At 38.9% G+C, this 27,284-nt stretch overlaps 1 protein-coding gene across 9 annotated transcripts in view; it reads right to left on the bottom strand.

Annotated features, from left to right (window-relative positions):
• The window catches only part of LOC124257708 (cubilin-like), an 82,758-nt gene that overhangs the window by 5,624 nt on the left and 49,850 nt on the right, over positions 1 to 27,284 (bottom strand). For 4 of the 9 annotated variants that reach the window (XM_046691855.1, XM_046691840.1, XM_046691863.1 and 1 more), the window contains exons 25-26: positions 956 to 1,006; positions 386 to 637 (exon numbers count right to left, since the gene is read on the bottom strand). The exons of 1 other annotated variant lie outside the window; for it this stretch is intronic. In XM_046691855.1, the coding sequence (XP_046547811.1) occupies positions 386 to 637; positions 956 to 1,006 (303 nt within the window). Of the gene's footprint in view, positions 1 to 385; positions 638 to 955; positions 1,007 to 12,037; positions 12,049 to 16,202; positions 16,206 to 16,258; positions 16,271 to 17,169; positions 17,181 to 23,147; positions 23,159 to 25,710; positions 25,773 to 27,284 lie in introns of those variants that run through there. 4 more of the 9 variants (XM_046691875.1, XM_046691882.1, XM_046691884.1 and 1 more) reach the window with 4 other exon arrangements.

Genomic DNA, 27,284 nt, shown 5'->3' with positions numbered 1-27,284 from the left:
TTAACGTCACATCGGCAATATCTCAGCTAAATCGTGACGAAAACAATTTATATAATACAAAAATGAAAACATTGTGAAGAGTTAAACCTGTCGACGATGGACAGTAAAAATACTAGAGTATCACAGATATGAACATAAAACTAGCATGTAAAACTAAAACAGTGAACCCTTGTGATGAAACGTACAATGTCAATATTCTGTAAGTAGGCAATTCTGAAAGTGACTTACACATGCATTGTCAGCTACGTTTTATTTTCTTCTTTTGTAATGTTGATACTGTACATAATGCATATGTCACTTGGATGTAACAATGACACGTTTCTAAAGACACTGGTGTAGGGACAGTGAGATGTAAGATGTGGCTAAACATTAATCTGCAACTTACACTCCACTGTTCTGTTTCTCCAGCTTGATCCACATCCCTTCTGGCTGCTACTCAGGCCCGTATCCACCTCCAGATAGTCGTATCTACAGTTAGATGAGGACTCGAGGTCAAACGTTGTGAAGTTGACGACCAAGGTGTATGGAGTATTGGGGCCTGTGATAACAGTGACACAGTTCTCGTTGTTGGCGTAGCTGCCGTTGCCGGGGCTTGTCAGGGTGCCATTATCTGATGTCAGGACTTGGTTGCAGGTTTCTGTCATTAAGAGACAGCAGACGAAAATTGTTACATCAGTGTGTGCGTGCGCTGGGTTTGACGCTGTTTTGAACAGTACTGCAAGTCTTAGTCTATCATATTATACTGATAATACATACTGTATTTTGGAGACATTTTGTACAGAAATAAAAGAACATATATCAGGAGAATCATTATTGGTGACTACTTGTGAAGTCATGAACAGACAAAGTAAGATCCAGTGTGTCATGGAGTCACCGGCTTCTCTGGCTATCATTCCAAACGGGCTGAACACACAAACAGACCAAGGCTGTCACTCCAAGGCATGCTAAGACTCACCAGGCTCAGTGGGTGATGTCGTGATAGGGGGAATGGTCTGTTCAGTTGTCACTGAAAAGTAATGTCAAACAGGCACTTGTGCAGGTATGAAACAATATCAAAACACATTATTATTTGAAAGTCTTATCTAGCTGTTAAATCCATTTCAGCGATGACATAGAAATCCAGCTAGGTATTTATATGTGTCTTTGTTTTCCGTCTTTAATGCAAAATACATCCAATAAAATGTTGCATATGTGTCGATATCCCTCACGAGGATACTGGGCTCAATGTGACGATGAGAATACGTTGGTTCTCATTATGAAAACAAAGACTGAAACCCAAAACATAAGACCCACCGCTTCTAGTTACAGTGAAGCATATCACCACATTGCGGATTCCGCATTCGATCCAGTACTTGCAGCCACATTGCTGATTCATTTCCCAAAACCCAGGTTGACATATTGGTGATTCATTGCACGACTCAACGCCATGGTGGGCGTATTGGTGATTCATAAGACACTGTTGGAATATTGCTAATATACACAAAGGAAAGCTGGCATTCATATTACTTATCCCTCCACAATTACTGCCAAGAGGCATATTACTCGACTGTCGTGCACCCAGTACCTGGTAGTGTTGGTAGTGGGGATGTGGGTACATCGGTCTGAGTGAAGTTGAAGTTTATGCGGAATCCAGCATCAGTTACGGAACCGTCACTTGTGAAGACGATTTGGAAATGTCCATCAGTACCTGTGGAAGCATACACGTATCTTACTGACACAATAAAAAGAAATCTGTTATCTTTTAAGAACGAAAAACAGAAACTAATCAGTTCTTTTTGAGAGACTGCTAATAACCAGTAGAGTGATAACATTGACTTCATATCCTGGAGGCAAGCCAAATCATTTCGACCTCGAGGAACACGAGCCAGCACACGTGATGTGTGGGTATCTGTCTAGAGGAATATTGCTATGTCACACGTGATTCTAGGGACACGAGACAGGCAGGATACTGATATGTCACACGTGCTTCTAGAGACATGAGACAGGCAGGTTACTGATATGTCACACGTGCTTCTAGAGACATGAGACAGGCAGGTGTCTTCGACAACAAACGTGTTACTGTGACAGGATAACTGGAAATGTTGTTCATAGTTCATCCTTGTATACTACTCACTGTAGGTCTTCTCTTCCACGTTTGTTCCACACAGCTTGTCTCCTTCCATGTCCACGGCGTCGTATCGGCAGCTGCTGCTTGACTCAACGTCAAACAGTGGGAAGCTGAAGGCAAGTTCTCCAGGACCAGGGGTGTTGATGGTGTAGGTGCAGTACATGTTGTTCTCGTAGCCACCGGGTAGTGACTCAAAGGTTCCGGATGGGGCGTTAATAGTTGCATTGCAGTAGACTGAAACAGGAGAAAATGAAGCATTGACTATTGTGAACTGATGCAAAAATAATTATGCCATTATAATGGCTCCAGGAGGTTCTAAAAAACAAAGAATGTTTAATAGAAAACTAGTTGTGTTGTTCTAACCATATGACAAGCCAAACGAAGACATTATGTGCATATTATTGACGTTGTTTGTTGTTTATCCTCGCAATCAGCAACAGTAATGGCAATCGAATCTCGACAATCCAGTCACAGACATCAGGAGAATCGATTAGTTCCGAATCTTCACTGGTTGATGTTCATGTTAAACAATACAATGCACCTGAAAACCTTAGAAATGGCACATGTGAATATCTGATATTGCATACAAGCATACGTACCTATTTCAGTGACATATTCAAAGGAGAAACCGCTGCGCACAACACTTCCGTCACTGGTAAATGTCATGTCAACTGATTGCCCGGTGTCTGCAAAACAGTAAAATGTATGGGAAACATGTCACTGTCATAGTCTCTCTGAATGTCCTCGAACTGAGACTTAATGATCAGCTTAATATATATATTTAAGGGACCCATGAAGACATTATTTACAGCTCCAAAATGTGTCATTACATGCCACACAGACATCTAAGACGTTGTTGTGTTTTCCTACAGCAAACACCGCTGATTAACCGCTGATGTAAGCCGTGGGAGGGACATGCACTACACCACTTACGTGGACATGAGTTGGAAGCAAGAGAACTGCGTGAGGTAAGTGGATGTGTATCAGCACACAGCAGGTTTGTTACAGGCATGAAATGAGAAACCACCATTTCTCCAAGCATTTTTGTTACGTAGCCAGAAAGCGATGTACACCAACAGTGCTCCTCAAGGATAATCCACTGAAACCGCTTGAGAGCCTCAGCACGAAAGCTTTTGGTTTACTGCATATGTTCATAGGTTAAAGCATAGATTCATAGGTTACTTAGCACATCAAGACCTCTTACATTGTCTGGTAAAGGATTCTTCGGTTCCACACAGGTTCTCTGTGCCCTCGTCACTTGTTATAGTTAAGCTGTCATAGTCGCAGCCCGTATCGTCCTCGAGGTCAAAACGGGTAAAGTTGACAGTGGTGATGTGAGGGGTGGTGGGAGAGCGGATAGTTATGTCACATTGTTGGTTGTTTTCATATTGTCCATCGGAATCAGTGGGCAGGGTATAGCTTCCTACAAGATCATCAATATCGAGGTTGCAGCCTGAAATTTTGGAAAAAAATTATAAGTTGCTTCCGTATCTGAATATGTTGGAATGTTATTGAAAACCTGTTATTGAAATACAAACGTAATTATACATGAATTTCTTCGTTGAACTGGCACGTAGTTGACTGACAATGAAAGCTATTCATGCTATACATGTATATTTTCAACTCTTGACCAGGCCCACCCTCTTGTTTGCCCCACCATCCTAGAAGTGGTAAGTACATGACTCGTAAATAAAGGACAACCGAAAGTCCAGACCCCTTAAATGCGTCATGCTCATTCTGTACACAGCTGTCTCCCATGCCTTATTTGCAACTCCAGCTTGCACGTCCCTGCGAGTTACGGTCACGATGGTATGCTATCTGAATAACCGACCTCATAAATGTGGTTCCAACGCGCAAAAGACGTGAAGCTGTCAGAATGTCCGAACAACCGTTTCTGTGCCCTTCTGTTAGAGTTGTATTCATACAGACGAAGATCTGCAGAACCATTTTATGGACCGTTACATCACCCTCCGAGATTGGATGCACAAGTATTCTTTGCTGCACACATAGTGAACATCAATCCTTTCAAACAACTGCTGTCACTTCGCTAGTGGATTCTGACTCATTAACCCTGTTCTGACACTGGAGTATATGTGAAAGGATTTATGTTTTGACCACTGCAAGTTGTACTCACTGTCATCTGCGCTAGGGAGACCTGTAGCGTTCACGGTTGTATTCACTGTCAAGCCAACAGAAATATAATACATATGAACAACAGCGAGGCCACATTCGATTTCATAGAAATTGTTGGTGAATTTATAATAATATAGAGCAATGCTCACACGAAAGAAGTCATAATTACTTCACGTCGTAATATTTCACTTTTCGGACACAATTTAGAGTGAGTGAGTTCAGCTATCTGTAAATAATCGTGTCTGAGCATCGATCGACCCAGTTGGGATACTATGACAGGTGTCAACCAAGTCAGCACACCTGGCCTCCCGATCCCGTTAGTCGCCTCTTACAACAAGCATGGGTTAGTTAATATCAATTCTAACCCGGATTTTCACGGGTTTTGGACACAACAATTTTAGGCAAGAACTACGATTGTTAAAGAAGGCTTTGATTGACACAGGTTTGAAGCTTCTGTTGTTAGCTTGCATTCAGTTACACAGTACACGTGGAGTACCTGGTAGAGTTGTGGCTTGTGTGGAATTAGGTGACATCGTTGAGTTGAAGATAGGATCTACTGGATATAGACAATAGCATTACACATGAAGAACAGTTACAACAAATGTATAGTGTCGGTATGGATGCATGTACTCTGGTTGTATGTCAGCCTCATGTCTCATGCTATTTGTGTAGTGTCTGGGCTATCTTGACACCGTGCTGCTTCCGGAATATAACCATATCTAATGGTGACGTGCACATACAACATTATCATGATAGGAAAGGATATGTTTACTTCACAGCTTAATGTTAGATTTCAATTCTGGGAAACATTTTGTTCACAAGGAGGACAATGATTGAAGAGCACTAAGTTCACCGTAAGACAGAAAAACGTGGACTACCTGGTAGCGTAAAATTAGGTGATATGGTTGCGTTAAAGATGTACACTGGAAAGGGTGTAGTCACATCAAAGCCAACCTCTCGAACTGCAAGGCGTGACAAACAAAATGTTAACATAATTAGAACACGAACTACCAGAAACCAGAATGTACTATTGTCAACCTAATGCCTAAGGCTGTAGGTGCGCTCCAGGCGTTTCTTCGAAATAACGCTGCGAATCAAGGTTCCTCATGATTTCCTTTATATATCACTGCAGCTAAGCGTATTATTTGTTACTGGCATAAACTTAATAATCCTGGAATGCAGCAGAAATTATCAAAACTGATCAACAATTATGCATATGCACAAGGTATCTTTGAGAATGATTTTGATCCCTGGATGCATCATATTAAATCTTTATTAGATAAATCTGGCTTATCTTTTGTATTCTATAACCCTGTAAGCGTACCATGCCAATGGCTAGTTTCACAAGTGGAGACTGTATTAAAAGACCAGTTCCAACAAAGTTGGAAAGTTGATATTAAAAATAGCTCTAAGGGATTTTACTATAAACATATTAAAGATACTCCCATGTTTGAAAACTATCTTCTCTTCCCAGCTTATATTTACTATCCTATTTTGAAATACAGAACCTGTAATCACAATCTCCCGGTAGAAACTGGTCGTTGGCATGGTATCGCTAGAAAATACATAACATGAAAACTTTGCAATTCACCAGCAATAGGCGACGAATTTCATTACTTATTTAAATGTGAAGTCCTTACAGATATTAGATTGAAATATTTACCAACTAGACATATATACTTCCCCAATTTATCAAAATTGAAGAAAATATTTAATAGTAGAAATTTTAAAGAAATAAGAAATCTATCCAAATATCTGCTAGTATTAGATAAACTCTTTGTCAAAAATGGTTAAACCTCAATCAGCTCTTTCTATAGACAACAAATCACTTAACAGATCTTAATTTATGGCTTTATTATGTTTCATTTTAAACTGTTCTACCTGTCATTTTGTCATGTTTATTTATATGTATTTAAATGGATTATGTTTGATTTTCTCTTGTACCACCAAACGTGGTTATTTGAGAATAAACTGAACTTGATTATTACAAGTCTTAAACCGATTTGTTTGAGTGGCATTTTAGAAGTTGCTGGTATAGAGATGACACAACTTTATGGATGATCAACTTCTTTATTTTAACAATAGCGACGTTTCGGTATAGGTTCTTATACCGTTTTCATCATGTCATTGTAGCTCATCATGTAACTTTCTTTGATTCTTTGTTTCCCCACCTTTGTTATTGTTATCGCATTATCTTATCTTGTATATAAACTGGTGTACCCCATCATTCCCCAATATGCTTGGAAACGGTATAACAACCTATACCGAAACGTCGCTATTGTTAAAATAAAGAAGATGATCATCCCTAAAGTTGTGTCATCTCCAAGTCTTAAAACAATGATCCACCCTCCTTCGTCAGGTAATTACCTGGATTCATGGCATACGTAGCCTGGATACCCCGTCTGGTGATTGATCCATCGGAGTGGAAGCAAACACTGAAACGGCCGCCGTGGACTTCAACTAGAGGTATAAAAGCAAAAGATTATATAACATGCCCAGCACAAACGTGGTGAGCTTCGAAGCAGTTTGTATCACGAACAACTTCAATTTTGATCAAACAATTCATGAATGTCTTGGTTCATCCTACACACCGAACGTAGATAGGTAATGCTTCGCCACTTTTTGTGATAGATGTATATGCATTGTGGACAAAAACTATGGGGAACTTTGTATCAAACAACAGTCAAAGCTGTTTGATATGTGCATATTTATGTATATGTTTGACAGATGTTGGGTAGGCTATGCACTAGTTCAATGTGTGAAACATGGCTCTGGAAGTGACGATAAATATATACGTGTCCAACATCGGTGTATATTTTCAACATACGCTAGGAATGCTGGAATGTTTTCAATTGTGATGTCACGCACCTGCAGCTGTATTTTAAACATTTATGTTTATTTATGTTAAATTATCTGAAAAGGAAACTGTACGTGCTTCGGTTCCATGGAATGATATATGTATGACAAGATATCCGAAAAATTAGTCACATTCAGACATGATGTGGATATTCCCCAAGGGACTAGTATATAAAATATATAATGACTGTATCTGATGAGCATCCAAATTAATCTCTATCCTGTGTCGCAAAACTATAAGCTAGTGGTCTCTCACGCATGAAGCACTAACTTAGATCCATGGAACCCCTGCAAGCAACCAACCAGAACAAAACCAGTCGCCAACTCACACTCTCTCTGGGTTCCTGCATCAACAGAGCCACATTCCCTCAGTTTGGTGTTGCCGTCATCAAACTCGATATAGTCATATATACAGCCGGTGGCCTCTTCAATGTCAAACTCGTTGAAGACAAAGGTAATGATGCCCGACCCTGTGAAGCTTGGGCGAAGTGAATAACAGACGTCCTGGTTGTTGTCGTAGTTGCCGTCAGCGTTGATACTGATGCTGCCTTGGTTACCATAGTAGGTTGTGTTGCCTGGACAAGATGCATAAATACTAATGTCACATTCCGCCCCACCTATGAACAATTTGAAAGACCAACCAAGAACAGGTTTGACTTGGAAACAGAATTGGTTAGAACAGAAATGCTACGAAAGTTAAGTGACTATGCTCTGGCTCTGCTGCAGATACGTGACCATTATCCGTTATCAATGGCGCACGGAAAACGTGCTGGTTTACTGCTAGCAACATCAAGTTGTGTCTGATAAAGACTGAAACCATCAAAGTGAAAACAAACATAGCCTCAACTTCTACGTGAGTATGACTGTTTCACTAACAATTACAATGGAATAGAAATAGTCGTGAAGTGTAAGTGAGCGAATCAGTGAAATACAATTATTCTGCTCAAACGTTTCGATGCTTGGCATCAGAATATGTGGACTCTTACACAGTACAAAATCAAACTTGGCTTATCGTTTTAATGTCTTTCAGTGGCATTTAGAAGTTGTACATTGATGTCCAAGATATTTTTATGGATTAAACTTCTTTTTAATTTCGCTCACGACGTTTCGAGACCATTCCAGGTTCCTTCATCGTTTTAAGTTTAAACAAAGCCAGTAATTGCTCTATTCTGTGGCTGGAGTTCTGGTCCATCACTTGATTGTCTGGTTTTGTTAAATGCTGCCGGTGCATGGCAGGAGCGCTGCTGTGTGATATCAGGAAACAACTACATATTATTTGACTCGTTTTCTGTGTAAGTGGTGGAAGCTACCCGTAGGTCAGGACATGCTTAGTCTTTCTACGAACACCTGGTGTCAACAACGATTGTCACCCACAATAATGTATTTCGTTGATAAATCAAGCCTGGTAATATCTGGCGTGTTATGACAGGTGGAACAAGAGAAGCTGATTTCTTCGGTACAACTGGTTTCATCACTGTTTTACGGTGAATCAGAAATTCAGGTGAATTCGTAGTAATAAATGCCAAATAATACAATTTTTCTCTTCAAGATGGACAGTTGGAACAAGAGAAGCTGATTCCTTCTCGAAAACCTGGTGTCATCTCTGCTTTACAGTGTTTCAAGAACACATGTTTATGAAATAGTCCACATCGTAAACTGATTCTGGTTTTAGCAGACATTGCAACTGAATAGGGAACAGCATGCATGTAGTCACAGAACAGGTGTCGATTTCTTAGATTATACATGGAAAAAGATTGCAATTTTTTAAAGGCCACACTCCGATGTTTTCTAGCACTAGAGATAATCTGAGCCTGTAAACATCGAAGTACAATGAAACATATTCAACTTGCCGACTATGACAGGTTAGTATGATAGAATCAAGTGCATATTCATAATATATTCATACAACCAGTTTTATGGCGAAGATACGTGCAGTCATAACTGCCAAGTGATAGACATTTCCTTTTTTTCAAATGGCTAATAGAAGAAGGATTGAAGAACAATTGTGTTTTGAAGCATGATATTTGGCTTAACGATAAGTAAAATACATACCACCGGTGGCGTTTCTGCTGTAATCACTCATCACTGGATAGCCGGTAGTAACATATTGTGGATAGCCAGTTGTGGGATAGTCAGTAGGGAAGTAGTAGGGATATTGAGTCGTTAAATAATCTGTATATGGGAAGTAGGGGTAGCCGGTAGTAACATATTGTGGATAGCCAGTTGTGGGATAGTCAGTAGGGAAGTAGTAGGGATATTGAGTCGTTAAATAATCTGTATATGGGAAGTAGGGGTAGCCGGTAGTAACATATTGTGGATAGCCAGTTGTGGGATAGTCAGTAGGGTAGTAGTAGGGATATGGAGTCGTTGAATAATCTGTATATGGGAAGTAGGGGTAGCCGGTAGTAACATATTGTGGATAGCCAGTTGTGGGATAGTCAGTAGGGAAGTAGTAGGGATATTGAGTCGTTAAATAATCTGTATATGGGAAGTAGGGGTAGCCGGTAGTAACATATTGTGGATAGCCAGTTGTGGGATAGTCAGTAGGGAAGTAGTAGGGATATGGAGTCGTTGAATAATCTGTATATGGGTAGTAGGGATAGCCTGTAGTAGCATATTGTGGATAGCCAGTTGTGACGTAATCTGAATATTGGTAATAATTGTAGTAATAGTCAGTAGTCAAGTAGCTTGGAGTAGTAGAGCCACTGTAACCTGCAAAAAAGATGCTCTATGTTACAGATGTATATCATACTTCTCTCACCCAGGTAACAATACAGGAGATGCAAAGTGGATTGCGGCATTGCTGTTTTATTAGGAAAATAAAGAATGACGTTCCATCCCTGATTATTAGGCAGAAGAAATCAATCAGCAGTGACGTCTGAGAGCGGCCGTGACGGCTATACCCCCTGCTCCACATGGACAGGAGAACGGTTTAAAAAGCTCTAACCAGCAGTCGTCGCCATTGGCCAAAGAGTGCTTGCCCAAGTTCTTGTAGTAAGGTCTATATATCTATATATCTTCTAACCCACTCGTCTCTTCAAGCTCATCGCAGGTATTTGGGATCGGGGTAACTGTGGGAAAGTCTATGACTTTAACCCCGGCGTTACGCAATAAGTTCAGAATAGTGAAAGGACGGTTGAGAGTTATTGTGACATGGGATGCTTTCTTTGGTAATGTTGAAGGTGATGTTTTGTTTGAACCACCGACAGAGTGTGTTGACATGGTCGAAGAACCGCAACCAAGCAGTTGTTCGATTTGCAAGAAGCATGACAATGCTCGACAATGTTCACTTTGAAAGGCCAAAGGTAGAACTCACGTCCATAGCAACACCACCTGGCACTATGACAACGTTTTCAGAAAAACAGTGTAGCATCACAGATCATCCCCATATTGGCCGCCCACTAATAACGGTTCCACAAGACTATTGGATTCGAGATGCACTTCCAACACAGGTCTCAGATAGCAACCCTTACAACTCGTACTATACCTGGCAACAGAGGTATAGTTATGGCGGCAGATGTCTCCACTGGAGCGCACAATACTTGCAATGGGGAGCACGTGAATGGAGAAGAGTTTTCTTCACAGAACTAACGCCAGAACGTGTCGACAGAGGCACACGTGAACGTTACATCACGTCATGTGTTCTAAAAGCGGATTGTTTTAAAGGCGGGGACGTTATAATAGCTGTAGCAAGGACGCCGATGATGTTGGTTGAGGGGCACTTGATATGAGGAACCGAAACGAGATGTTACCGCTGCGTTTACTACAATAGACTATTCTGCTCACCTGCGTCTATGCTGTAGGATCCACTGACACCCTGTCTGGTAACGGAGCCATCGCTGGTGAAACACACTTGGAAGACATTTTCTGTGACCGTGACTGAAATATATAATAGTTGAAGATGTGCACAGCATATGGTTTTTAAAGCTATAACAACCGAAAAACAAAACTTTGATCCACTGCATCAGACATCTATCAAATTTCGGTTGTTCCCATAAACTAACTGGATCAATATATATTATGTTTTGAGGGGCGGTGGGGTAGCCTAGTGGTTAATGCGTTTGGTTGTCAGGGCAAAGGCCCAGGTTCGATTCCCCGCATAGGTACAATATGTGAAGCCCATTTCTGGTGTCCCCCGCCGTAATATTGCTGGAATATTGCTAAAGGCGGCGTAAAACTGAACTCATTCATTCATGATATGATGTTGATAATGTAAAGAATAGAGAAACTGGACAATTGATATCTATTTCCTTTGTTTTTGTGTGTGATAGTTTCAACGTCTATTTGTGATAATTAGCAAATGCCAAGAAATCCCGGAATTGTGCCAAACATCATTGAGATCATATTGGTGCTAAATAGATGACTTTCTAGTTTGTCATAGTGCTTATGGACCGTCACCTCACGAACAACAACTGTGCAGGGCAAGCTTTTTTAGTACCTTGCTCATTTATTCATTGGTTGTATTTGCTTCCGGGTGAAATGTACGCAACAGTCTTCATGCACTTACATGCTGAATACCTAACCATTTAAAGCCAAAGTGTAACACTAACTACTATACGAACAGAACCACAAACAAACACTCTTACTGTTTGTTTATATTTTACATTTTTCTACGCCTACGTTCAGCATTACATTTGCAAATATGAACTTCCTTAAACATACTACTCACATGTCCTTGAGAAGTTGCTCTTCTGTCCACACTCCTTCTCAGGCCCATCTTCCGTGTTGAAGGTAAGGGCATCATAGCTACAAGTAGAACTACTTTCTAGGTCAAACGTAGCAAAGTTGAATGTGATTGTCCACGTGCTTCCTTGTACATTAGGTTCGAATTCCCAGCAGCAGTTCTCGTTGTTGCTGTACTGACCGCCAATGTTGGTGGAAATTGGCCCGAAAGTGTCATACCTTGTTCCTCCATCACAACCTGCAGAAGGAACGTGATTAGATCTTACACGCTAATTGTGGACAACTCAGAAAAGATTCAGATGAACAAGATTTACCAAGTTCACGCTAAAACCTCCGTGTTGATAATAATTTTACTAAATAGTGCGCTGTTTAAGTAGCTGTAATACAATGGTTTAGATGACAATTTTAGGACCTTAATGGTAGAGACAACACACATGGGTTTCAATAACAATTTACGTCCATAGAGCTCTGAGATAATGTCGTCTAAATCAGCGCCTCCGATTTTACATATATACGTCCGTAAACGAAATAGGATATTGGAGTTTATTCATGAATAAAAAATTTAACTTACTGCTTGTTTGTCGCTTGTCACGTGATTGAGCGTTCTGTGGCATAAAATAATGATTTTGATATCATAGGCCATCAAATTAAACCTACTTTGCAAGTGATTATATAGCCATCACCAGTCTAAGCAATCAACTTAGCCATATATTTCGCACTCCCTGACTCCAGCTAAATTGCTGAAAAATATATAACGTATTTTATATCCACAAGAGTATAAACTGACATACTCCATGATGAACATTTGCACTAATAACATAAACAACAACAGCATCTAACTGACGATTATTTGACACATTAACGCGGATGAAATCTATTTACTAAAATGCGCGAAATGTACGTAAATGTACATGTTCAAAAATGAGCATTTTCCCCAGGTGCTTCACTGTAGTCACTGACTTAATAATAACTAAAAGTGCATAATATTTAACACACACAAATATATTTCAAAACTTTTCAGAAACCTCTAAGTTGACAATTTCAGAAATCTCTAAATTTCACAATGATAGCCTTGTCTACATGTAGTTAAACAATTCGCAGAACATATACTCACATTGAAAGCCCGTCCTTCGGTCTGAGCCAGAAGAAGGCTCACTACCAGAGTAAAGCAAATCATGCCTGATACATTCATGCTGCATGTGCTGAATACCACGAAATGTACCTGCTTTTATACACATTCACAGAACAAACACCTGCTGAATACCACGACAAAAACATGTTATATAAGAATGCTTGCCAGTATAACATGACGGACTAAAAGAGACGCTTGATGGAACATCTGCACCCAGTCGATGGTTCACCTGCTACCGTGGAGCTTAGATATCCATACTAATGGACAGGTGACCTGAAACTTGGAATACTATTGCATGTTATGTTTGCTCAGATGTATGTTCGCACTGACAGCACTTCGGACTTGAGTTAGTAAAATTGGGAATTACCATTGACTACGCGAATTACATCATCTCTTCAATAATTAAAGGGATAATTAAGTTAAAACTGAACATGAAGTATATGAAAAGCGGTCACGCCAAAAAAGGCACCGCGCACGTGCACACAAGTATAAAAAGAATATCTGGCACCACAATGTTAACTTCAAACACTACAGTCCTGTCTGAGAAGCTCGTAAGAGAGTTTACTCCCACCATGTTACGGAAACTTATCGCAACTGATTAATACGACCTTTGCATTTCCTTCTGTAAAAGATTTCTAAAAGTAAAATCGAAGTGAGTGAGTGAGTGAGTGAGTTATAATTTAAAGTCACATCGGCAGTATTTCAGCCATATCGTGACTACAACAAGGTCTAAATGCATGATAAATACATTTAAAGTATAAAAACATGTCGACAAAGGACAGTTTGGGAGAAACCATTAGCATATCACGGAACCAGAATATAAAACTAGTATCTAACTCTAGAAATAGGTTTCTAAACATAACAATGCAATATATAATTGCGGTAAGTAAATCAAATCAGATTGTACAGCAGCCAAATGTTTGAGTCAGAGTACGAGGTGATTGAGAAGCGCGGCAATCAACTATGGGACACCTCTCGTGATAGACACGGTCTACCTGCTCACGAAGTACACCATGGTGAGTGTGGTCATTGCAGTAGCAAGACACATGACGTGAACCCTTTTTCGCCGTGAGTAGTGTGATATTTTTAAACTAAGTATATATCAAGACTAGTATGGTGAAGTGATTAAGTTTATATGGCCTTTACCACGTGTATACTACATATGGGTTCTTTTGTCATTGCTTATTTGCCGGGCTATGCCATTTGAGCAAGTCCAAAGAATTCCAAATATTTTTGTCGATGACTGCAGATGTTGAATTTTTCTTGCGACTGTCTTTTCCTTTTATGTTTTGCAAACAACGTGACTGTGTATGCATACCATTACCTTTACCCTCAGACTGTAACTTATTTACTGGTTAACGAATGATAAATTCTCAATCTCCTCATTATTTACTAATAGCCAAACACAAAGAGAAAATCTAGAATATGTAATATGTTGAAAACATCCTGTAAAATGTTACAATTGATATTTCCGTAAATTCAACTTTGAGAAGAATACAATCTTTTGCAGCGCATAGACGTACATTATTCACCTTAATACATTTATAATGAAGAAAACCCATTTGTTAGATACTCCACTTTTTAGACAGTGGCGTAGAAATGGCTGTCAAAACATACGAGACTTACCCATCGTGGTAATGAACCATATCTTCTAGACATGAACCTCTCCATAATTAAGATCCAATGAATTAAAGTGCATGAATATTTACTGAATTTTCTGATATTTTAATCGGTCACAAACAGGGACAGTTTTTTTACTTTTGACAATGTTACTTCTCAGAGAGAAGCGTCATAGATTGACATTCAACACCACTTCTGCAGCAAGAACACACTTAAAGGGTTGTACTAAACAGAACAATATCGAAATTCATTCTTGTAACGAAAGTGATTTAATATATAATGTTTTCAAAACTATTCAGCAGGGAAGAGTGATTGAAACTATTTTTGTGCAAAACAAATGAAGAACTTTAAAAGAGTCTTCAACAAGTCTAATGATCACATAAATAGACAATTCAAGACACCACAAGGCTTGAACTAAAAGTGTTTTGTAGTCTGGTAAAATTTGCAGGTAAAGATGATTATATAGTCATTACCAGAGGACGCACCACGGTGAATACGTCACAACCTATACAGATTTCTGAAATATTTTTGTTTCAGTTTTAAAGGGCTAAATGATGTACCTTCAATCAGTGATTCATTGTTGAAGCACATGAAACATCAACTATTTTCACCAGTTTGTTTAATTCTGAACAACTGTGCTGCAAATGGGATATGATGATGACAGATCCATTTATCTTTTAGGAAGCAAGGAATGGATAGTTGGAGAACTCAACATATGACACAAAAAGGTTTCTGACATATGGGACCCTTATAACAGCACCAACAGAAATTAGAGAAATTTGTGTTGTACTCAACAGTCACTGCAGTGACATAAAATGCATAAGCTAACTGTTTTCAATTAATTCATTTGACTGACATAATGATGGCGGCATACTGATAGTCACAGGTCTGTAATTATAACGGCAATACTGATTGTCAGGGCAAAAGAATCATGGGTCCACTGGCGTGGCTTTACTACATGTCCATGTTGTGACGAACGTGTGCTGTTCCATCTGCATGGTGTCACCAACGGTCCACTGGCGTGGCTTCACTATCTGTCCATGGTGTCACCAACGTGTGCTGTTCCACTGGCGTGGCTTCACTATCTGTCCATGGTGTCACCAACGTGTGCTGTTCCACTGGCGTGGCTTCACTATCTGTCCATGGTGTCACCAACGTGTGCTGTTCCACTGGCGTGGCTTCACTATCTGTCCATGTGTCACCAACGTGCTGTTCCACTGGCGTGGCTTCTATCTGTCCATGGTGTCACCAACGTGTGCTGTTCCACTGGCGTGGCTTCATGTCCATGGTGTCACCAACGTGTGCACTGGCGTGGCTTCACTATCTGTCCATGGTGTCACCAACGTGTGCTGTTCCACTGGCGTGGCTTCACTATCTGTCCATGGTGTCACCAACGTGTGCTGTTCCACTGGCGTGGCTTCACTATCTGTCCATGGTGTCACCAACGTGTGCTGTTCCACTGGCGTGGCTTCACTATCTCCATCCATGGTGTGTTCAACGTGTGCTGTGGCACTTTACTATCTGTCCATGGTGTGACCGACGTGTGTTGTTCCACTGGCGTGGCTTCACTATCTGTCCATGGTGTCACCAACGTGTGCTGTTCCACTGGCGTGGCTTCACTATCTGTCCATGGTGTGACCAACGTGTGCTGTTCCACTGGCGTGGCTTCACTATCTGTCCATGGTGTGACCAACGTGTGCTGTTCTGCGTGTTCTTATGGTGTTCCAACGTGTGCTGTTCTAAGTGTTCTCTATACATTCTTGGCACAGACTAAATATGTCAACGGAACTCTTCTCCTTTCTTTATTGCAACGTGTTGGCCAGTTGTGCTGGTATCTGTCGTTGATACACTATCAGGTTCAGATCAGGAGATTTGGAAGGCCATTGCAAGACACTGACGCATTAAATATAAAAGGAATCAATAGTGCCGCCATCCGTGTGTGTTCTCAGTCTGACGGATGATTCTAAATTGTTTGGCTGGATGCCATCCTCAAACCAGGTAGATGCCCAGCAGTCTCGGTGGCAGTAGCATGTCGATGATGTAGATTAATTACCCATATGCAGTGACTGGGACAGTTTCAAGACGTCCAATAGCGATGCTGCAAATCTCAGCACTAAGTTTAGGTATTCTTCCATTTATAAGTGACAAAAGTACAAATAACAAAATGTTGGCTGACAATTGACCTTTAATAGTCATTGACACTGCACATGATTGTCACAACATGCACGTGCATTCTGTTTTATGTTTAAGTTTCCAAAACATTTTGTGTGAGCATCGGGAAGCTAAACAAGTTTAAAGTTTAAAATCGTTGCATTTTTGCACCGCACATGTATTCAATTAACACTATTGTATTGGCATTAAATATTTCCTGATTTAACACCATCAGCTTTTTATCATTCTCATCTAGTCTGCGTTTCCTTTGTTTATAAATTTGAGTATTATTTTCAAATGTACACTGTATTACCTCGATTGGTGTTTGAATCGAGCGCAAATGCATTTGTAACATAACTTTTTCCACACCCATAAGACACACACAAATCTCTGTCGATTGTATGATTCCGTCTGCTTCACGAGTAACTAATATTTACACAATTACCCATAATGCCAAATCAGAAACGTTCTCGTCTCAAGAAGACTGATCCAACGTCTCTAATTCCTACATTCATTTGCTTTATTTCTTTACTGGACATTAGGTCTAGTAGATCTAACTTCTTGTCAGATATTTACAACTTTTACTAGGTTAGGTCGGATGTTCCGTCGTATTTAATTCCCATGACTGGAGGAATAATCCAACTACTCCCAAGCTCATTTTTCACAGTACTAGAAAAGTGGTATTGCATATTTATTTCGACAAAACCAAGTCACCTCATGCTGTTGAAGATTTTTGAGTTAGTGAGTGAGTTCATATTAACATCGGCAATATTTCAGCCATATCGTGACGAGAACAAGTTAATTTATATAAATATTAAAATCAATAAATTTAGAACATAAAAACCTGTTATCGAAGGACAGTAAAATACCAGAGCATCACAGATGTAAATGTAAAACTGGTACACTATCATTAAATTAAATCAGTATAGACAGTACAAAAAAAACCGGGCTATATATCACCAACAACTGAAGGTAGATCACCATACTAAGGTCCATTGGGACTTACAGTACTTTTGCTACCTGCATGGACCCTAGCTGGATTTACACCATCCCTTTAGCTGCTGGTGATTATGCTGACGTTTAGCCATTATCAAAAATAATAAATATACTACGATTAAAAGTTTGGTAGAACTAAATTCACTTTGATGTTTTGGGACTTACATACCCTCTCTGGGGAACAATAATTTTACGATACTTTAACCCCCTTTGAGGATACAGCCACTATCAATCGCCGTTGCTAATGTATACTACCGTGTTTAAAATACCATTCATTTACTACAAAAGTTATTATTAAAAATTTATGTAATATTTCTATTTCCTTTAAAAATTGAATTATAAAATGATAATTAACATTGTTAAAAAGATCCTTGACTGTTTTGTCATTGAAATATTTATCCCTTGTGATGGAAAAATCAGTTAACAAGTCTATTTTTTTTAAAAAGGCAATAATTAAATGAGAAATTATATTACTAAAAAGGTCCTTCATAGTTTGTGATTTGAAATAGATATCCCTTGTGATGGAATATTCAACACAGTCAAGCAGCACATGCTTGACCGTGATTCTTTCATCACAAGGGATACAAAACGGAGGATCCTCACCTTTTAATATGCATTCATGAGTATATCTAGTATGGCCAATATGACAACGTCGCATAATGATCTCTTCAAATCTGGACTGACAACCCAAGCAGGTGTAACCAATATTTAGGGCTTTATTGCATGTAATTTATTTTTACCTACTTCAGTGTCCCATTTCTTCTGCATCAGATCACGGATGTACGGTCTAATGGTTGCTTTGTAATCGGAGTATGGAATAAGAAATGGTGTCATAGATTTGTTGAGTGCTGCCTTGGCAGCAAGATCAGCCACTGTGTTACCAGATATTCCAACATGGCTGGGTAACCAAACAGAGGACGATGTCGTGTTGGCCAGTAGCAAGATCATTATATAAATCAATAATTTCTAATAAAGTTTGCAAGAAAGATTTTTAATAGCCTGAAGGCATGAAAGAGAGTAAGAAAAGATTACGTATTGCTTATATTTGGGGTGTCTATTAATATATTTAAGAGCTGTTAGTAGTGTTGGGAATTGGTTAAAATCTACTACTTGATGATTGGTCCATTACAACCGACCAATCATCGAAAATAATTGGTTAGCGTCATTTATCAAATGTTCCTGTTAAAACTAAAGAAAAACATGTAGTAATTTGTTTTGTTTTTTCAAATTGCATAAAGTCCATTTGCAAATTTTGCATATTTAAATGATGATTAGTATGTTAGGAACACATATTTCCCGGATTCTTTAAGATAAATTCAATCATGATTTGGAACGAGCTTGTACATGTAGTGCTTATGAAATGTAAATTTAATGACACAGACAAAACCAGCCTTGTGAAAACTATTGTTAATGCAAACAAGTGTTCAAAGATTGGTCGTGTTCGATGATGAGAAAACATGTTCGATTGCTTGGTCGTTTAGTCACTGCGACCAGTCTTCGATTATTTCAATTAATCGGACCACCACTAGCTGTTAGTATTGCGTTTGCTTCTGCTGTAAAAATTATCGCTATTATCCGGTAATCGAGAAAATATTGTTCTGGATCCAATGGCAGTAGCACAAGCCACTGTGCCACCATCCTTGGACCCATCTGTAAATAAGGATTTGTATGTATTATATTTAATTTTCAATTGATTATATTCTTGTTTATATTGTAATTCATTAGTTTCTGATTTATTAAAAGCTGTCATTTTCAGGTCAACCTGTGGCCTCACTAACTGCCAAGGAGGAGACGAAAGAAGACGGAAAGGAGCTATAGTTTCTAGCTCAATGCCAGCATCAGAAAGGAAAGGTTTAATTCGTATTCCAAGAGGAGGAACAAATGATGATTTTTTTATTCTACAGATCCTCCGAAAGAGGATTAAAAACACAATTGAAAGCAGGGTTAGATTAGTTAGAATATAGTTTGGTAATGATAATTTGATACGTCGATGTTTTAAATATGGCTCATCAGCCGCGACGTAAAGACTGTCAACAGGAGAGGTTCTGAAAGATCCAAGACAAAGCCTTAGACCTTGGTGGTGGACAGAATTAAGTAGTATAAGGTTGCTTTACAGGCCCCACCATATACGATGGAGCCGTAATCAAGTTTCGATTGGACCAGTGATCTATACAAGTGTAGGAGGGTAGTTTGGTCCCCTCCACATTTCAAATTAGACACAACATTCAACAAGTCTTGTGCCTCCAGGCATTTGGCTTTTAGGTATTTAATATGCGGTAGAAAAGTTAAATGCGAGTCAAAGATGAGACCAAGGAACTTAGGTTCCTTCACAACTTTGATGGATGTGCCATTTAAAGATAGTTCAGGCTCTTTATGGGGTTTGTATTCTCTGCAAAAGTGTATACAATTGGTTTTGGATTTAGAGAATTTAAACCCGTTCTCAAGGCACCATCTATGAATTTTATTGAGACTTAGTTGTAACTGCCTCTCAATGGTACGCATGTTTTTACCACGACAAGAAATGTAAAAACTCTCATCAACAAAGAGGGATCCATCGATTGAATCATTTAAAACCTTAGAAAGACTGTTTATTTTAATACTGAAAAATGTTAGAGACAGAATACTGCCTTGTGGAACACCCTGATCTTGGTTATAATGATCAGACAGGGTTGTTCCCACTCGGACTTGAAATTGTCTGTCCGTTACAAACTATGATATAAATTGAGGCAAACGGCCTCGTAGTCCAAAGTCATGTAAATCCTTTAAAATGCCATGCTTCCAGGTGGTATCATATGCCTTCTCCAGATCAAAGAATATTGATACTGCATATTATTTAGTAATAATAACATTTTTCACAAAGGATTCTAAGCGTACTAAATGATCAATAGTACTTCTATTCTTCCGAAAACCACATTGAATATTTGTAATGAGGTTACTGAGTGAGTGAGTTAAAATTTAAAGTCACTTTGGCAATATTTCAGCCATATCGTGACTAAAACAACATATATATTAACAATAATTAAAGATAGAGTATAAAATCCTGTCAACGAAGGACAGCAAAACAACTAGAATATTACAGATTTAAATGTAAAACTAGTAATTAAATCTAAAACATGTTAACTATAGAGGACAACACAATATAAATATAGGCTATAGATCACCAACAACTGAAGGTAGTTCACCATACTAGGGACCATGGGGACTTACAATACCTTTGCTACCTGCATGGAGCCTATTTGGATTTACAACATCCCTTCAGCCGTTGGCGATTGTACAAAATGTTAGCCACAATTAAAGTAACAAGAATACTACGTTTAAAATCCTGGTAAGTATAAATTGACTTTGAAAGTTTTGGGACGTACGTACCCTCTCAGAATGAGGTTATTGGTTTCCAGATACCAAGTCAATCTGTTATTTACAATTCGTTCCATGTTTTTTCTGACGCAGTTGGTTGAAGATATCGGTCTGTAATTAGATGGATCTGTGTGATCCCGACCAGGTTTTGGTATGGGGACCACAATTGCATTACGCCACGAAGGAGGAAAGTTTCCAGACGTCCATATTCTGTCAAATATATCTAAAAGTGTCTCGAGACATGATTCAGACAAGTGTTTCAGTAGTTGATAGTGAATATTGTCGTCACCCGCTGCAGTATTATGATCTTGCTCAAGAGCTGTATGAAGCTCATGTAAGGAAAACACTTCTTTATAGTCTTCACCGTTATTGGAATCCAAAATAACTTTTGTCTTTTCTTGTTGTTTCTGATATCTCTGAAAATCAGAAACATAATTTTCCGATGAAGAATTTTTGGCAAGAGTTTCACCAATTTTATTTCAATGTCAGATTTGTTAGTGATTAATTATCTTTAAGATGGTGAACAGCTGATTTAGAACCTTTGCCTTTTATTCTCTGAACCATGTTCCACACCTTAGACATGGGCGTGCGTGAATTAATTTTGGAGACAGGATTGACACGTTTTGTTTATGTGCGCGTCGTGCTTTGGCACTAGTAATTTTAACATTGTTCAAGTTATGAACAGAAAGATGTCTGCGAAAATATTGTTCTGCTTTCTTCCTACGTTTTCTTGCTTGTTTGCATTCGTCATTAAACCATGGTTTACGAATATGAGGAGTTCCAGAGGAATTGTTTGGTCAGCAATTTCATTCATTCAGTTGGGTTGAAAACAGCTGGATGGGATCTTGTACATTATTGAAGTGGTCAGCTGTTAATTTTTCAACACATAATTGTTCATATAAAGGTTAGTTTGCCTTCATAAAATTCCACCGTGAATGAGGTGGATTATCATCTGGTGTTATAGCTTTCAGGACAGAACGGAAGTGATCGCTTCCAAAAGTTTTTCGACAATACCAAATGCAGTCGAAGTTATTGCGCATTTTGTAAGATCGAAACTCTTAAGCGTGTTAAGTAAGTACTTACATTTAATTCTTCAACATCTCTGAAGCTGAGAAATGACAATGAGCATTTATCTTCCTTTCTGCAGCACACAAATTCACTGATGATGGTCAGGATATTTTATTGACATGAAATGTTGCCCAGCCATTACTACACGAAGACATGCAAATGGTCCTTGGAATAGCTTAGAATGTTAAAAATAATACAAGATATTGTCAGGATGTGAAGTATTTTGATTCCTCCACGCTAAAGAGATATTATTGAACGAATATTGATCGTTTCATGACTGATGGATGAGACGATATTTAGACGGTTTTAATATCGATGGAAGCTTCTACAATTGCTTTTGTACCTATCCAGGGCAGCATGAACACTTTGGAAGCTGTATCTATCACCCAGCATTTACCTCCACGAGAAAAGTTATTATAGTGACCGAATTGATTTGTAGGCCAGTTCGGCAATATCATACTTGTCAAACCCTCTTTGAAGTTTCTAAATGATGTAAAGTGGGCTGGTTTTCATATTTTACATAGTATATGCATTGGTAATGTGTAAAGCAGAGCAATAATCTTTCAGCCAATGTCAACATCACAGGTTGTAAATATTTTGGCAATATCAAATCAAATTCAGCGAGTACACAGATTTTCAGCAGAGCAAAGAGAATACCCAAATGTAATAGTGTCTTAGTGTGTTTAGAAAAGACAAACGTGATCACGACATTTCAAGATGTAACCTGTGATGTCAGTCAGTGAGATGTGAGTACATGGTCTTCTGTGACTTGAGTCCGGCCTCATGAAGAGGACTGACTGAATAGAAACGTGGATGCCACTGGCGCATGTCATTTGTTAAACTGATGGCAGCAATGCGTTGCTGCACTCAGGAGAAATCTGTCTACACACTTTGTGGTGGAACACTGTCAACATCCTGCATATCACTGGTTCATGGGTAGCTGGTCCACATTTATTGATTCCGGGCCCTGCACCCCCTGCTTGTGAATTCCATGACAACATGCCTCCATGTCCGTTCATACCGCAACTGAAGTCATATAGGGGTTACCCAATCATTGTCTATTGGGATATGATAATTGTAAACATTTGGTTGGATTGTGCGTTGCCCATCAGCCTGCTAGTGGTGAGATGCCGTGGACGCCTAGACGAAAGTTTAGGCATTTAATATGGTGGGTAATATCTGTCTATATTTGCTGTGTACAATATACATGTGTATTTGAGAGCTGCGTTAGAAAGACAAGAGTAATCGGAAAACAAATATATCTAACATTCTTAGAACAATTTTTTTAATTAGAGGGTAAGCGGTTATGAAGAACACAAATAATATTACTCAAGTTCAAGTTTCTCCACTCATAATTTTGATTTCTTTAAAATAATGGTTACCGTAAATAACTCGAACTTGAAGGTGTCTACTGTGATATACGCCTGTGTGTCTGAAATCATAAAACACAACTTTTATATGTCTTCATGTATAGTACCACATCTGGTTGTGTGTACTAAACTTTGGTGTCATTATATTGTGTACACGCTACTGCACATGCTACACTGTTTTGCGTTAAGACATGCCGCATATTGTGGTTCACAATGTCATGCCACGTGTGTTAGAGCAGCATGCTACATTGTGTTGTGACACAGCAGGCTACATTGGGTTCTACCCAAACATGCTACTTGTAATGTACTGTGCTATCCTTAATAGTCGCCATGTTGCAGGGATGGTAGTACAGACATAATCTGTATATGACATGTGGTTGTATATGTACTGTTATTACAATATATACCTCTGTGATAAACAGGAGGATCTTAAACAGTTGTCACTCTCCGAAGTTATCGAAGGAAACATTCGTTCGTTCGTTCGTTCGTTCGTTCATTGATTCATTCATTCTCGGTACATGTAGACTTTGTTTTGAAGAGTCACTGGCTGGATGAGAGCCTGGACGGTTTCATGCAACAGCAACAAAGAAGACAATTTACTGATTGCATACATTCATACATACCGGCACGAAAACATACTGGCTGTTCATGGATTGTTGGAACGAAACCAATTGTCGTCCAAGATATTTTTATGGAATAAACTTCTTTTTAATTTCTCTCACGACACAGAAATTCTTCAACATCTCTGAAGCTGAGAAATGACAATGAGCATTTGTCTTCCTTTCTGCAGCACACAAACTCACTGATGATGGATATTTTATTGACATGAAATATTTCGTGAGAGAAATTAAAAAGAAGTTTAATCCATAAAAAATATCTTGGACATCAATGTACATCTTCTAAATGCCACTGAAAGACACGAAACCAATTGTCGTTAAACGTGCCTAAAGCACGTGAATGAACCAACACAGAATTTAGGCACAAACTTGTTTGGAATTTCAAATCTGTTCAATAAGCGAGTGATAAGATTATTCACGTAAATATTCAACCCAATGGTGCCGACCGTACTGCTGCTCTGGTGTGTTTTCCCAGAAACGTATGGTATATATCCTCACTGGATAACTTACAACTCGGGAAGAAATACCCTTGATCAGATCAGATCAGTTGAGTTCAGCTGATCAATCAATATACAACAATGTGAGCATGAAGTGCTAATCGTGAGCTGTTGCTACATTGTGACTTTATACTGCTTCTGGTTCGGTGTTGCAGGTTCTCATGTAAAGTCATGATACACATCACTCTGAACCTTGAACTGTCAAGTCGTGGAAAAAGCGCATCTTCAATCCATTCAAGGATTACAGTTTTCTGTGGTAATCCCACTTCTATTTCTTTGTTCACAGTCGACGGTAAGACATTTCCCTCGCGTGCAGTAACACGAGTTATATTTGGATTACACTTTACATTCTCAGTGAATGCAGACTCTAGTACTTTTAGGGTTGAGTCCCATCCGTGATTTGAACCCACACTCTCAGGGTCAGGCACATAATTGCCACCACACAAAGTCAGCAGTCCAACTCACTCAGACACAACAGCTGGCAATAGTCTGACAACTGATAGTATAGATCATGTACTTTGTGTACCTCTCTCACACGTGTATATTGGCACGACTCCTTCGACCGAAATGAATCCACAATGCCATTTAGAAAGTGGTCAAATGTAAGATATGCAACATTTGGGGTTACACTTTCTCAATAAAGTACAAATTTTAGTACTTTTAGTGCAGAATGTGTGGATACAATGTGTCATTGTTACCTTTGCATTGACATTGGTATATAGTCAGTAATACAAACGTATCTGTGTAAAGATTCATGCTGTGTGAGTGAATGAGTGAACAGGATAGTTCACATCATTGTAACCATATTCCAGCTACATCATGGCAGGGTATGTACGTCCCCGCCGACCCTTATGTTGTATGATATATTACTGATCTGTGTCGTGGTTTCAATGCTACTTTGTATATTATTGCATATTTTCTTGTGTTTTTGTTGTGGTAATGTATTGTTAATGTGAAATGTGGGTCGTGAATACTTTAGTACTACAATCATTTTGTTAGCATTGAATCCTCCTGTCCCTGACTCGCGCGCAGAAGAGACCATTCCCGACTAGCCCAAATATTATTATCTGTGGCTGAAAACAATGATTTACGCTCATTCTTATACAAACAAAACAAAAATACAATGTGTTTTTCATTGCAGTTGTTTATTGAGCATGTTTTCCATCTGGTGGTAAATGGTCCACGTGTCTGTAACCAAAACAAACATGCATTAGAAGCAGTGAAAGCACATTGTAGGACATGTGATTACGCTGGTTACACACGCATTCAGACAATCAAAATAGGTTTTGTGAAGCTATTGTACATTGATAACCCCAGAGGTAGTTACCAGCATTACTTGGGGCAAGATATTAATCCACTCTCATTGCTTAAAAGATGACAATGGTAAAGGAACCCTTCTTCATCCAAGATTCTATGTGTGAGGGGTTAATGCAGCGTGAAACTTTCATTAATATCTTTGTAGGGAATGTGTGGATATTGGGTCTGTTCTGTGACTGAGATATGCAATGCCTACTATGGCAGTAATCGTACTGTGTGGTCAAATTGTACGAAGATGGATAAGTAGACAAGCCACCAAAACATGCCACATGTAAAACTGCCAGACTGACTTTGTACCTAGTTATGTGGTAGTGTTGTTCATTGTGTAACAATATCCCAAGGGTAATGCATTGCATCTGTTGACATTTCCAAGCACTCTTTTTCTGGTAAGGGGAGTTAATTCTTGCCTCGCATCTCTCAAGTTTGAAGAAGACCAGCATTATGTGTCGTAATCATTATACCCTGCACGATCAGCTTAGGCTGTATTGATGTGTACTGATTTTATATCTTAGTCAGGTTTAGAAGCCAATTGTTAAAGTATTAGCCAACCTTCTACGGAAGAGGTTTCTATGCTCAGGAAGTCTGAACTTGCTTAATGCCGATGTCAAGAACATTTCGATCACATTCCTGTTTGAGGACGAAATATGGGATGATGATCCTTTGGCCTTGATTTAGGAAAAGAGTGGCACTTTGGTATTAAGGGAATTACACGTCCAAATTCAACTTAAAAACATCGAAGGCGAGAAAGAAAGAGAATTTGGTTTTGGAAAATGGAAGCTTTAATAAATTGAAGCAGATAAATTGAGATTTGAAACTGAGCAGGAGGAGAGAATTTCGGATGAAGCAACTGGAAGTTGAAGAAGAAATTATGATGAGGAAGCTCGATTTAAAAAACATCTCTCTCTCGGTGCGTCAACAGGTGATATATCGTTTGATCTCTCAAGGCAGATAACACTTGTTCCAACTTTCTCCAAATGTGATGTTGAAAATCTTTTTCTTATGTTTTGGAAAGATGGCTAAACATCTGGACCATGTTGTTGCTTTGTGTCCCTAACAAACGTTCCAAAATAGTTGCCATTTCATGGAGATGGACTTCACAAAAGCATTTTTTAAATCTCTTTGATAATATTTGAATTCAACATTATAAATTTCATCCTTTAGCAATACTAAATCAGCAACTCCTGCTTATTACCCTGCAAAGTATAACATGGGTATACTCAGTATTCAAAATTGATGTTGATTGGTAAATTTGATTGATTGATGTTAATAACTGAATAAAATCTGTCTGTCTGTCTGTCTTTCTGCCTTCCTTGGGTTCATGCAATTTCAAATTGTATACTTTTAGACACTACTCACTCTGACCGCGACGTTAAACCCAATTTC

The sequence above is a fragment of the Haliotis rubra genome, unplaced genomic scaffold, assembly GCF_003918875.1.
Source record: "Haliotis rubra isolate DU_JTF1 unplaced genomic scaffold, ASM391887v1 Scf117, whole genome shotgun sequence".
NCBI lineage: Eukaryota > Metazoa > Mollusca > Gastropoda > Lepetellida > Haliotidae > Haliotis > Haliotis rubra.
This window is presented reverse-complemented; position numbering and strand designations above follow the sequence as displayed.